The 13,377-nt window shown below is 39.4% G+C and overlaps 1 protein-coding gene and 2 long non-coding RNA genes across 3 annotated transcripts; 2 read left to right on the plus strand and 1 right to left on the minus strand.

The window, feature by feature from the left end:
• The first annotated feature begins 209 nt into the window (after nucleotides 1-209).
• Nucleotides 210-1,654, plus strand: LOC131174764 (uncharacterized). The gene is made up of 3 exons (XR_009144992.1): nucleotides 210-311; nucleotides 760-818; nucleotides 1,391-1,654. It is a non-coding gene; the product is annotated as an uncharacterized LOC131174764 (long non-coding RNA).
• Nucleotides 1,655-8,378: 6,724 nt separating this feature from the next.
• LOC131174479 (uncharacterized) lies at nucleotides 8,379-9,257 on the plus strand. Its single transcript, XR_009144791.1, has 2 exons — nucleotides 8,379-8,425; nucleotides 8,994-9,257. It is a non-coding gene; the product is annotated as an uncharacterized LOC131174479 (long non-coding RNA).
• Nucleotides 9,258-12,429: 3,172 nt separating this feature from the next.
• LOC110666827 (uncharacterized) lies at nucleotides 12,430-12,831 on the minus strand. The gene has a single exon (XM_021827464.2). The coding sequence runs from the start codon at nucleotides 12,829-12,831 to the stop codon at nucleotides 12,430-12,432; it is 402 nt and encodes a 133-aa protein (XP_021683156.2).
• Between the last annotated feature and the right edge of the window lie 546 nt (nucleotides 12,832-13,377).

Below are 13,377 nucleotides of genomic sequence, written 5' to 3' on the forward strand. Positions count from 1 at the left end.
TCGACGAGGGCTTCGCGGGATATTAATTTCAAAATTTTCCGACAACGTTTTTCGGTGAGTCCCACGGAAATTCGCAGTGTATTTTCGAGCATTAAATGAGCTTAGAAAATTCTGAAAAATTTATGTACTAACCCCCGTGTTATGGGCTTCATGTAGGTATCCTCGATTCGCGGAAATTCGACAGTTGATCGGTTCGCAAATTTGGGCGCACGGACCCGTTCTGGAAAAAGTCTCCGAATTGGGCCGAGATTTTGCCTACCCCCCCATTGTCAGACGTCCCGAGCGCGTCCCCGAAGTCGGAATCGGCAAAGGTAAACCCGAACCTTGTTTTTTCGTAATTTTCTAGTGCTTAAATAGGATTAAAAATCCGTAAAATATTCGTGGTAGCTTAGAAAATTACGATTCTTTTTGCAATAGCTTAGTAATATTGCTAAGGACCGCGGGGCAAAGTTTTAGAATTTTTAGAGTTGATTTGGGCAGTTTTTGCAAAAATGGTCAATTATAGGGACTAAATTGAAATTTTACATATTGTGATGAATGATTGGTTTGGTGGGCCCAGGAGGGGCTGTGTGATATGACTGAGTTGTGGATATATGGATTGTGAGTATAGAAGTGTGTTTTGAACCCTTTTTCAGGTTGGTTAGGTCCTAGGTATAGGGGGGACTCTGCCGGATTTTCGGCACGACTTAGGACGTATTTGGGTCTTTTCTTGATTTGTATTGAGTCATTTGTATTAAATGATTGTAATATGATTGTCAGGTGAGCCGGGACAGCCTTCTTCCTCCGCCCAGCCACCACAGTGATTTGTCGTCAAGTCTGTGAGTAAAATATTAATTTTAATTATAATTTCGATATTATTATATGTTCAGCATGCCCATGCATCACTTATATGCATATATTTATGTAGTTAAACTCTAGGCACGATTTATGTTGCATTCATAACTGTTAAAGTGCCATGAATGGTGTTGCGGTAATTTGGAGCAGTGTGCGTGCGTTGGCGTGCGTGTGATGTGGTGTGGACTATGGATAGGACGGGTAGACACGGCTTGAGTTCTTCGCTGGGACCCGGTCCTTCGGGGTAGACACGGCTTGAGTTCTTCGCTGGGACCCCGATTTGGTATTTAAGTGGAAGTCCGAGCTGAGTTCTTCGCTGGCACCAGATTGGATTTAAGAGAGCTGTATAGGGGATCAGCTCCCATATATTATGAATGATGTTACAGGGTGTGTGAGTGCTCCAAATTACCTTTTTGATGCTATGCTGTGAATATGGTGTTGATGTTGCATTTCACTCTACAGGTTGCATTAGTTCAGATAGTTATAGAGATTATAGTTAAGATTGATATTTTACTCTCTGAGTCGAACGCTCACTCCTGTTCAAAAATTTTTACAGGCCACAGGAGGATATTTTGTTCTGGGTTAACCTGCTTTTCTACCTCGCAGGTTGTTTATCAATATTGTGTAATTTTAATTACTCCTAGAATTTCCGCATGTGTTAGCGTGATTTATTTGAATTTGGTCTGTAATATTTTTATCATGTTGGACCTGTAAACTTAAATATGTTATGCATGTTGATGGATTGGATGAGGGAGCTGAGCTCCCATTTATTTTATGTTGATGAGTATGTGGAGGGTGAGCTGAGCTCCCCAATTGAGTATTTATTGTGTTTACAGGTCGGGTGAGTCAAAAACTCCCCGTTGGAAAGTCCATTTTATGGCCGGACTCTGTCCGTTTGTTTTCTTGATATTGGGCCCAAATGGGCCTTAGAGTTGGGTTAATGAATAGTTAAGGCTTACTACGGGCCTCGGGGGCTTTAGGCTGGCCCAGGTCCTAGTGCCGGTCCGGCCCATAGGTTGGGTCGTGACAAATGTGGTATCAGAGCTTAGGCTCCAGATTCTTAGGGAATGTTGTCTAAAGTGTTGGGAAGAGTCTAATAGGAGTCACATGCGGAAATATAGGGTCCACATTCGTCTTGCATTGTCATCTTTGCTTCTAGTTTCTGCTCCATATGTTATGTATAAATATGAGTCTATAGAGCTGTGTAATGTGCAGTTTTGAATTTTGTGGGTGATGTCTTGAATTTCAGAAAATGCGTAGAAGCGGGAGAGGCTGCACGCACTGAACAGATGTGCCCGACGAAGTGTCGGACACAGGATGGCGCTTTGCCAGGAGGCGGGGTAGGAGGCCTAGAGTCGCTCAAGTAGAGGAGCAGCCACCCCGATCTGAGATCAGTCCTTTATGGCACAGTGGTCCCATGGACCCCATGGCGGCTACTCTAGGTCTGCAGAGAACCATCGACATGATGGCGCGATATGGTCCATCCTCCACAAAGCAGCGATCCACCGCACCAAGAGAGGAATCTTACAAACAGATCATAAACTTCAAGAAGTTGGTGCCCGGTACTTATGATGTGTCAGACGACGCATATCGGTTTTTAGATTCCTGCAGACAGGCAGGAACAGAATTACAGTTGACTGATAGAAGATTGGTAGAGTGTATGCAGCACGTCATGGGGCCTATGCCTAGACAGTGGATGAGTGACTACGTGTTACCCCGGATGGAGGGTTTGACATGGGCTCAGTTTGTGGAACTTTTCATCAATCGGTTTGTGCCAGAAAGCTTCAGAGATCAGAAACAGTGGGCCTTTGAGGCCTTAAGGCGAATGGCGGTGCAGTAGATGAATATGCTCTGCAATTTCTGGAATTGAGCAGATATGCCCCTGCAGCAGTAGCTACAGAAAAGATGAAGGTGAAAAGATTCCTAAAGGGGCTTGACAGGAGGTATGCGAACCTGGCCATGATGTCTGATCAGTCTTTTGATGTGGTGGTGGATCGAGCCAGACAGATTGAGGTTAGCTATGCTGTGGATGACAGCGGAAGAGCAAAGAAAAAGCAGGCAGAGGGTTCTTGGTGTTCCCCACATGGGTACTATGGATAGTGGTGGCCAAATTACTTACAGAGGAAGAAGCGAGAAATAAGAGGAGTGGTTTTAGACACAAATCCGAGGGTTCGGACGAGTGTACGGATCCAAGCGGTGTAACGATTCATGGCAAGGCGATTCGCTCGTTCAGATCCTCTTTGGCACCGTGTGCACAGTGTGAAGAGGACATTCAGACCTTGTTTGATGGGGTCGAGTATGCCAGTGTGTGGCCAACCGGGCCACTTTGCTAGAGATCGCCCGTTTTGATGAGCCACGGATGGGGTCACGTGGTTCTTGCAAATGTTCCTCGACAATTGTATCCGGTGCTTCCAACATGGTAGGCGATCGATTCGATGGCCGAGGACAAGGGGGACGTGGATTTGGAGGCGGTCAGAGGTAGAAGTCGATGTCGGTTACGCCACTCGGGGTAGGGTCAAGCACGGGTTTCACCACGACCCACCAGGATGCTCAAGCTTCAAATGCGATTATGGCGGTATTCTTCAGTGCATTCTTATGAGGCTCGTGTTTTGATAGATTCGGGTGCTACGCACTCATTCGTCTCCCCTGTGTTTGCCATGAGGTTGGGTAGAAACCCTACAACTTTAGAGTGCCCTTTGTCAGTAGCTACCCCACTTAGTGACAACATAGAAGTAGACATGGTATTTCCGGGTAGCCCAGTGGTAGTGGATGGAAAGATCCTCCCAGCAGACTTGGTTCCTCTACCAGTAATGGATTTCGATGTAATCTCGGGGATGGGTGGTTGGCAGCTCATTATGCCACCTTAGACTGCAGGAACAAAAAGGTGTATTTCCACATACCTGGTGTGGAAGAGTTTAGTTTTGATGGTGACAGGAGCGTGGCTCCATATAATTTGGTGTCAGCAATTAGTGCTAGAAAAATGTTGAGGCGTGGATGCCAAGGGTATTTGGCATTAGTGAGAGATACATCTGTAGAAGGTGTCAGCATGGAAAATGTTCCTGTTGTCAGAGAATTTATGGATGTCTTCCCTGAAGAGCTTCCAGGGTTGCCACCAGGAAGGGAAATAGAGTTCTGCATTGATGTTATTTCGGGTACAAACCCCATATCCATGCCACCTTACAGGATGGCACCAGCAGAATTGAAAGAGCTGAAGGAGCAACTACAGGAGCTTTTGGACAAGGGCTTCATACGTCCGAGTACTTCACCCTGGGGTGCTCCTGTTTTATTTGTGAGAAAGAAGGATGGGTAATTGAGGTTGTGTATCGACTACAGACAGCTGAACAAGGTGACTGTGAAGAACAAGTATCCACTTCCTTGGATCGATGATTTGTTTGATCAGCTCCAAGGAGCTAGATTCTTTTCCAAAATAGACCTGCGATCAGGCTACCATCAGTTGAGAATCAGGGATGAGGACGTGTCCAAAACGGCTTTCAGGACAAGGTATGGTCATTATGAGTTCTTGGTGATGTCTTTTGGACTCACTAATACACCAGCAGCCTTCATGGACTTGATGAACAGGGTGTTCAAGCCATTTTTGGACCGTTTTGTCATCGTATTCATAAATGACATTCTGGTATACTCTCGGACCGAGGAAGAACACGTGTGGCACTTGAGGATGGTGTTGCAGACTTTGAGGGAGCACCAGCTATATGCCAAATTTTCAAAATGTGAATTTTGGCTAGAAAGCATCTCATTCTTGGGACACGTGGTTTCTAGTGATGGCATTCAAGTGGATCCCAAGAAAATTGAAGTCAGAATCGATTGGCTTAGGCCTACAACGATCGAGGTGCGAAGTTTTTAGGTTTAGCCGCTACTCTGAGCGTTTTGTGCAAGATTTCTCCAGGATAGCGGCTCCCTAACTAAGTTGACCAGAAGAATGTTCCATTCATTTGGACATGGATCGTGAGGTGAGTTTCCAGAAGCTCAAGGAGTGTCTAACCACTGCCCCTGTGTTGACACTACCTGTGAGTGGTGAAGGATACACCGTGTATTGTGACGCCTCCAGAGTTGGCCTAGGGTGTGTGTTGATGCAGAATGGAAAGGTAGTGGCTTATGCTTCAAGACAGCTGAAGAGGCATGAGCAGAACTACCCCACCCATGATTTGGAAATGGCGGCTGTAATCTTTGCACTAAAAATCTGGAGACACTACCTGTATGGTGAAGTGTGCGAGATATACACCGACCATAAGAGTTTGAAGTACATCTTCCAACAGAGGGACTTGAACTTGAGACAGAGGAGATGGATGGAGCTTCTGAAGGACTATGATTGCACCATCCAGTACCACCCTGGAAAGGCCAATGTTGTGGCAGATGCCTTGAGCAGAAAATCTTCCGCGCTTTGGCGCACATTTCGGTAGAGAAGAGACCGTTGATTCGGGAGGTACATGAATTGATGGATCAAGGTTTAATCCTAGATCTGTCAGATGAGGGGGTATTGTTGGCTCACTTTTCAGTGAGGCCAGACTTGAGGGACAGAGTTAGAGTTTCCCGGCACAGAGACCAACAATTGATGAAGATCATAGAAAGAGTACAGCAAGGTGAAGGTGGTGAGTTTGGATTTGCCAATGATGGCGCCCTAGTGCAAGGTTCTAGGATATGTGTGCCCGATGTGGACAACCTCAGGAATGAAATCATGCGAGAGGCACACTACACACTGTACAGTGTCCACCCAGGTTCCACCAAGATGTACCATGATGTGAAAGATAGCTACTGGTGGAATGGCATGAAAAAAGACATAGCAGACTTTGTGTCCAAGTGCTTGACTTGTCAGAAGGTGAAGTTTGAACACCAGAGACCGTCAGGGAAGCTGCAAGAGCTCCCTATCCCAGAATGGAAGTGGGAAATGATCACTATGGATTTTGTGACTGGGTTGCCTCGTACCACGCGAGGATATGATTCGATATGGGTAATTGTAGACCGCTTGACCAAATCAGCTCACTTCTTGCCTGTAAGGACTACATACTCTGTGGCACAGTATACCCGGCTCTACATTCGAGAAATAGTCAGATTGCATGGAGTTCCGGCTCCCATAATATCTCGGCAGAGGGCCCTGATTCACTTCGGTTTTGGAGAAAGTTGCGAGAGGCACTTGGCACCTGATTGAACTTGATGCGGCTTTCCACCCTCGACGGACGGACTGACAACAAAGGACAATCCAAACACTGGAAGACATGCTTCGCATGAGTGTCTTGGATTTTGGAGGTCAATGGGATGAGCAGTTAGCTTTGGTGGAGTTTGCTTATAACAACAGTTATCACTCCAGCATAGGGATGACACCCTATGAGGCACTATATGGAAGAAAGTGTAGGTCTCCTCTGTGTTGGACAGAAATGGGGGAAGCAAGGGTGCATGATGTAGACCTAGTGCAGTACACTTCAGAAGTAGTTCCTTTAATCGAGAACGATCGCGAGGACGGCTTTCGATGAGCGAAGAGTTATGCGGACCCAGACGGAGGATGTGGAGTTTGCGATGGCGACTATGTATTCCTGAAGGTTTCTCCAATGAAGGGAGTCATGAGATTTGGAAAGAAGGGCAAGTTGGCACCTCGGTATATTGGACCTTTTGAGGTTACTGATAGAGTTGGAGCAGTTGCCTACCGGTTGGAACTACCACCCAACCTTTCTCACGTTCATCCCGTGTTTCACATCTCCATGCTCAGGAAATACATTCCTGATCCTTCTCATATACTGCAGCCGGATGTGATAGAGCTAAAAGAGAACTTGACATTTGAGGAGCAGCCTGTAGCCATAGTGGACTACCAAGTGAGACAGCTGAGATCTAAACAGATCCCTATGGTTAAGGTTTTGTGGAGGAGTCAGTCAGTGGAAGAGTGCACCTGGGAGTCAGAACGGGACATGCGTAGCAAGTACCCGTATTTGTTCAATGTATAATCATGTGTTTTATTCTGCCTTGTGTAAAATTCGAGGACGAATTTTCTGTAAGGGGGGAAGAATGTAACACCCCAAAATTTTATTAATTATGAGTATTTTTGATATTTTAATTTATTTGAATTTTAGGAATTTTTTTGAGATTTTTTCGGATTTTAAAAATCGGGTTCGATTTTCCGAAAATATAAACTTTGATGATTTTTAAAAATTAATTTAAAGACCACGTGGCAAAACTAAAAATATATTTGGGGTCTACGTATTTTTCTGAGTTTTCAGAAAATTTTTCGGAATTTTTGGACCTCGTTTTCGGTCCCGAGGCAGAGTAAAAATTCAAAAATTTTGTATTTCGAATCGAACCGGTCGAATCGAACCGGACCGGATCGGACCGGTCGAATCGGACCGGTCTCTTCTCTTTTTCTTCCTCTTCCTCCCGCGCGCGACGCACTCCCCTTCTCTCTCTCTTTTCTCTCTCCTCCCCACGCCTGCCGCGGCCGGCGCCTCCTGCGCCCTCCTCGCCGGCGCGCCTCCCGACCATCCCGGCCCGGTAGGCGGTACGAGCAGGAAACGCGCGCGATTCTCCCCCTGCGCGCGCCGCGCCGCTTCAGCTTCCTCGGCCAAATCCGGCCGATCCGGTCACCGATTGGACCGGGTCTTGTGTCCAAAACCATCTACTCGGCGAGAGCTTTCCATAGACACCAAGAACGCCGAAATCCATCGAGCGGATTGTCCGATTTTAGCTCGGGAAGATTTTAGCCCATTTCGACTTTTGGACTAGATTTCTCGAAAACCGTGAATCCCACGAGAAAACCGAGGCTACCAGCACGCTCCACTCGACGAGGGCTTCGCGGGATATTAATTTCAAAATTTTCCGACAACGTTTTTCGGTGGGTCCCACGGAAATTCGCAGTGTATTTTCGAGCATTAAATGAGCTTAGAAAATTCTGAAAAATTTATGTACTAACCCCCGTGTTATGGGCTTCATGTAGGTATCCTCGATTCGCGGAAATTCGACAGTTGATCGGGTCTGCAAATTTCGCCGCAGAACGGACGTTCTGGAAAAGTCTCCGAATTGGGCCGAGATTTTGCCTACCCCCCCATTGTCAGACGTCCCGAGCGCGTCCCCGAAGTCGGAATCGGCAAAGGTAAACCCGAACCTTGTTTTTTCGTAATTTTCTAGTGCTTAAATAGGATTAAAAATCCGTAAAATATTCGTGGTAGCTTAGAAAATTACGATTCTTTTTGCAATAGCTTAGTAATATTGCTAAGGACCGCGGGGCAAAGTTTTAGAATTTTTAGAGTTGATTTGGGCGTTTTGCATAAATGTTCAATTATAGGGACTAAATTGAAATTTTACATATTGTGATGAATGATTGGTTTGGTGGGCCCAGGAGGGGCTGTGTGATATGACTGAGTTGTGGATATATGGATTGTGAGTATAGAAGTGTGTTTTGAACCCTTTTTCAGGTTGGTTAGGTCCTAGGTATAGGGGGGACTCTGCCGGATTTTCGGCACGACTTAGGACGTATTTGGGTCTTTTCTTGATTTGTATTGAGTCATTTGTATTAAATGATTGTAATATGATTGTCGGTGAGCGATGACCTTCTTCCTCCGCCCAGCCACCACAGTGATTTGTCGTCAAGTCTGTGAGTAAAATATTAATTTTAATTATAATTTCGATATTATTATATGTTCAGCATGCCCATGCATCACTTATATGCATATATTTATGTAGTTAAACTTTAGGCACGATTTATGTTGCATTCATAATCATAAAGTGCCATGAATGGTGTTGTGGTAATTTGGAGCGCAGCGTGCGTTGGCGTGCGTGTGATGTGGTGTGGACTATGGATAGGACGGGTAGACACGGCTTGAGTTCTTCATTGGACCCGGTCCTTCGGGGTAGACACGGCTTGAGTTCTTCGCTGGGACCCCGATTTGGTATTTAAGTGGAAGTCCGAGCTGAGTTCTTCGCTGGCACCAGATTGGATTTAAGAGAGCTGTATAGGGGATCAGCTCCCATATATTATGAATGATGTTACAGGGTGTGTGAGTGCTCCAAATTACCTTTTTGATGCTATGCTGTGAATATGGTGTTGATGTTGCATTTCACTCTACAGGTTGCATTAGTTCAGATAGTTATAGAGATTATAGTTAAGATTGATATTTTACTCTCTGAGTCGAACGCTCACTCCTGTTCAAAAATTTTTACAGGCCACAGGAGGATATTTTGTTCTGGGTTAACCTGCTTTTCTACCTCGCAGGTTGTTTATCAATATTGTGTAATTTTAATTACTCCTAGAATTTCCGCATGTGTTAGCAGTATTTATTTGAATTTGGTCTGTAATATTTTTATCATGTTGGACCTGTAAACTTAAATATGTTATGCATGTTGATGGATTGGATGAGGGAGCTGAGCTCCCATTTATTTTATGTTGATGAGTATGTGGAGGGTGAGCTGAGCTCCCCAATTGAGTATTTATTGTGTTTACAGGTCGGGTGAGTCAAAAACTCCCCGTTGGAAAGTCCATTTTATGGTCGGACTCTGTCCGTTTGTTTTCTTGATATTGGGCCCAAATGGGCCTTAGAGTTGGGTTAATGAATAGTTAAGGCTTACTACGGGCCTCGGGGGCTTTAGGCTGGCCCAGGTCCTAGTGCCGGTCCGGCCCATAGGTTGGGTCGTGACAATTATTATGTTGATGAGTATGTGGAGGGTGAGCTGAGCTCCCCAATGGATTGTTTATTGTGTTTACAGGTCGGGTGAGTCGAAAACTCCCCGTTGGAAAGTCCATTTTATGGCCGGACTCTGTCCGTTTGTTTTCTTGAATTTGGGCCCAATGGGCCTTAGAGTTAGGTTAATGAACAGTTAAGGCTTACTACGGGCCTCGGGGGCTTTAGGCTGGCCCAGGTCCTAGTGCCGGTCCGGCCCATAGGTTGGGTCGTGACAATTATACTAAAAAAATTATCACATGAAGTTAAATATTTTGTCATCTTATCACATGGAGTTAAATAATTTATCGTCTCTATTTTTTTTATATATTTAATAAAATTTAATTTACCTTAATTTTATTTTGTTTTGACACATATTTAATAAAAACATATTTTTAATTATATATTGAATGTTATATATATATATATATATATATATATATATATATATATATATATATATATATATTTATATTTATATTTATATATAATAAATTATGAAAAAATAAAATAAAATTTTATTTTTACAGTAATGAAAAATAAGAAATTTATGTTAATATTTAATTTTTATTATTTTTTATATTTTTTATAATATAATTAATAAATAACTAATATTAGTATTAATCATATTATATTGTTTTATTATTATTTAAAAAAATTATAAGTTTTATTTTTTATTAATTAATTGTATACTTTTTTAAATTATAATTAAGTTATTAATTTCTTAATTATACATATATACGTTACAAATTATTTAATTATTACACTTTAATACTATAATAAATAGTTATTATTATTGTTATTATTATTATTATTATTATTATTATTATTATTATTATTATTATTATAAATACCTAAAATGTTGGATTTAATTAAAGAAAGGAAAAATTAAAAATTAATTGAAGTAATATATATATATATATATATATATATACACACGTGGCCCTGCCCCCTTGAAGTTTTATTTTTTATTACTTAATTATATAATTTCTTTAAATTGTGATTAAGTTATTATTTTCTTAATTATACATATATAAGTTACAAATTATTTAATTATTACACTTTAATACTATAATAAATAGTTATTATTATTATTATTATTATTATTATTATTATTATTATTATTATTATTATTATTATTATTATTATTATCTGAAAGGTTTAATTTAATTAGAGAAAGAAAAAATTAAGAATTAATTAAACTAATTTATTAATTTTACCTGATAAAAATATATAATAATTTTATATATTATGCTAGTATATAAAAAAGAGAGAGATGACAAATTATTTAACTCCATGTGATAAGATAACAAAATATTTAACCCCATGTGATAATTTTTATAGTATAATTCTAAATTATTTTATTAATTTTAAGATGTATAATTCTTAAATTTTTAAAATTAAATGAAATAATAAAAATTTTAAGAATCCTTAAATGAAAAATTTATAAATTTTTAAAATATATCTGTCATTTTTAATTAGTTAGCCATAAAAATTATAATAATAATAGTAATAGTAAAGATATTTAAAAGGAAATTAGAATTAAATAAAAAATGAAATTAAATACTTAATATAAAAAATAATAATTACTTACATTAATTATTATAATTGTAAAATATAATAATTTTTATATAGTAAATGTCACGTGGTAACACTAAAATTTGGAATGCCACATGGTAATAGGAAGAGAAAACCTCATTACTTTATATATATATATATATAGTAATATAATTGGTATATATGAAAATGCAATAAATTCAATTTAATATTGCCATATGACATAAATATATTAGTTTTAGAATCTTAGGTAGCAATTCAAAAGAAAACTTGATTGCTTTAAATGTTATCACATGATATAAATATGAAGGTTTTGAAATCCTACGTGATAGCACTAAGAAAAAATCTGTCTGCTTTATATATATATATATATGGATTTGGGAAACTGATCAAATGGATCGTCAAAGAATTCTTTTAAAATAAATTATTTATAACAAAAATATTTAATTTAATTTTTATATAATTATATTTATTTATATTTTTAATATAAATATTTTAAATTAATGTGGAAATAAAAAAATTTATACACACATTTTTTCTGTGGAAAACTCATAAATGATAAATGAATTAAGTATAAAAAAATCAATTCCCTTTGTTTATTAAAGGACAAGTTTTAATACGAATTTTGAATATGTTCAAACGTCTTCATCAATGTTCAATTACTCATTGAAAACTTAACATATAAACATTCAACCTATTAATAATTACTTAAGAGAATGATGCCTTTAAATGTATGCTACGAGTTTTTTTTTTTTAATTAATTACAATAATATGTCACATAAATAACATAAACTATTATAGGATAATTTTGTGATTTAATTTAAACTTTCTAATTTTTTTTAAATAAAATTATATTAAAATCCAAGAAAATAACTTAATTTAGATGGTCCATCTTATACTTTTTAATTTTATTAATTTAAATAAATTAGACATGGTTTTATTAAATTAACTTAAACTAATCAAAATTTAAAAAAAAAAGTATTTCATTTATTGAAAAAATATTTTTGGCATGAGACATTTGCGTGGCCTGGGCACGTCAAGATCGACAGAGCGTTTTGACTTTCACAGCATTTGCAGGAGGGAAGATTCAAGATTTCTCAAGCTGACGTCGGAGTGCAGGGATAGCTTCCTTGTCCTTTTGTTTTAGTTTCTACCTTTTCTAAATAATTAACCAGAAATTAAATTCCAGCTAAACTAATTTCTTTTCTGAATACACTTCAAGAAATGGAAAATTACAAGAAATAAGATGCGCACAGGACATCCCAACTTTCAATGGGATGATTCAAGAACCAGGAATCCCTAATTGAAGGAATTGAAACCCTAAAAAATAATGAAGACATGAAATAAATGATCACTCTACACAGGGATAATCAAATCCCAAATCTCATTGAGTTGCCTTCAAGGCCTTATAGATCTCATAAACCAGCCTAGTCTCAAACTCTTCATTAGAAGAAGCAGCAATCGGAACCGGCCTAGCTTTCGGAATCCGTTTATTCCCAAACACACTATCATTATTCAAGAAACTGACGTTCCCTGCCAAGTTAACCATCATATCAACATAAGCACTCTTAAGCTTCCGCAAAAGCTTCAATGGAGAAGCAGTTGCAATCTTTAATATTTTTTGCTTGGGTCTGATCTTCCAAGCAGACCTACGTGGGCTACCACCTCCAATCCTCACGACTTTCATATTCTTTCGGCCAGTAAGTCCGCCATCGAGCCTCTGGTATCGCTTTCTTGTCCAGTATCTTCTCCAGCTGCCAGTAAACTGTGTAGAAATGAGCTCCATGTTCAGTTCTTGAGAGAGAGAGAGATGAGTTGCGGATAGTTGAGTTGAAAGAAGAGGCTCCTTTTATGGAGGAAGAGCTGAATTACTGATTTGGTGGCGGATTTATAAATGTTAACGTGGGTAGTAAACTGGGGTAGCGAATCATAGCCCCGGATCAGTCGGGTCAACAAAAGCCGATTGGGCCATGAAATTCAAATATTGGGAACTTGGGACTATCATCAAATTAGTTTGTTGACTTTATGTTTTCGAAAAATTGAGTAAATCACGTTATTAATTATTAGATTAAAATAAAGTCGCTTAGCAAATAATCTATTAGTAAATTAATAACTGTTCTTCTAGATGTTTGACTGTAATGCAACATACAGCCACGACTTGTGCTTGCAGGCAGACCGTGTAATGGTTGGATTTGAGTTTAAACTTAAATTGAAATTAATTCAGTTTAATCTGAGATTAAAATTAAATTATAATTTCTTGAATTTTAAAATATTTTTCTCTTCAATCAAATTAAAAGGATGTCAATTCAATTCAAAATGATATTTTGTAAAA

Source organism: Hevea brasiliensis, chromosome 16, assembly GCF_030052815.1.
Source record: "Hevea brasiliensis isolate MT/VB/25A 57/8 chromosome 16, ASM3005281v1, whole genome shotgun sequence".
Taxonomy (NCBI): domain Eukaryota; kingdom Viridiplantae; phylum Streptophyta; class Magnoliopsida; order Malpighiales; family Euphorbiaceae; genus Hevea; species Hevea brasiliensis.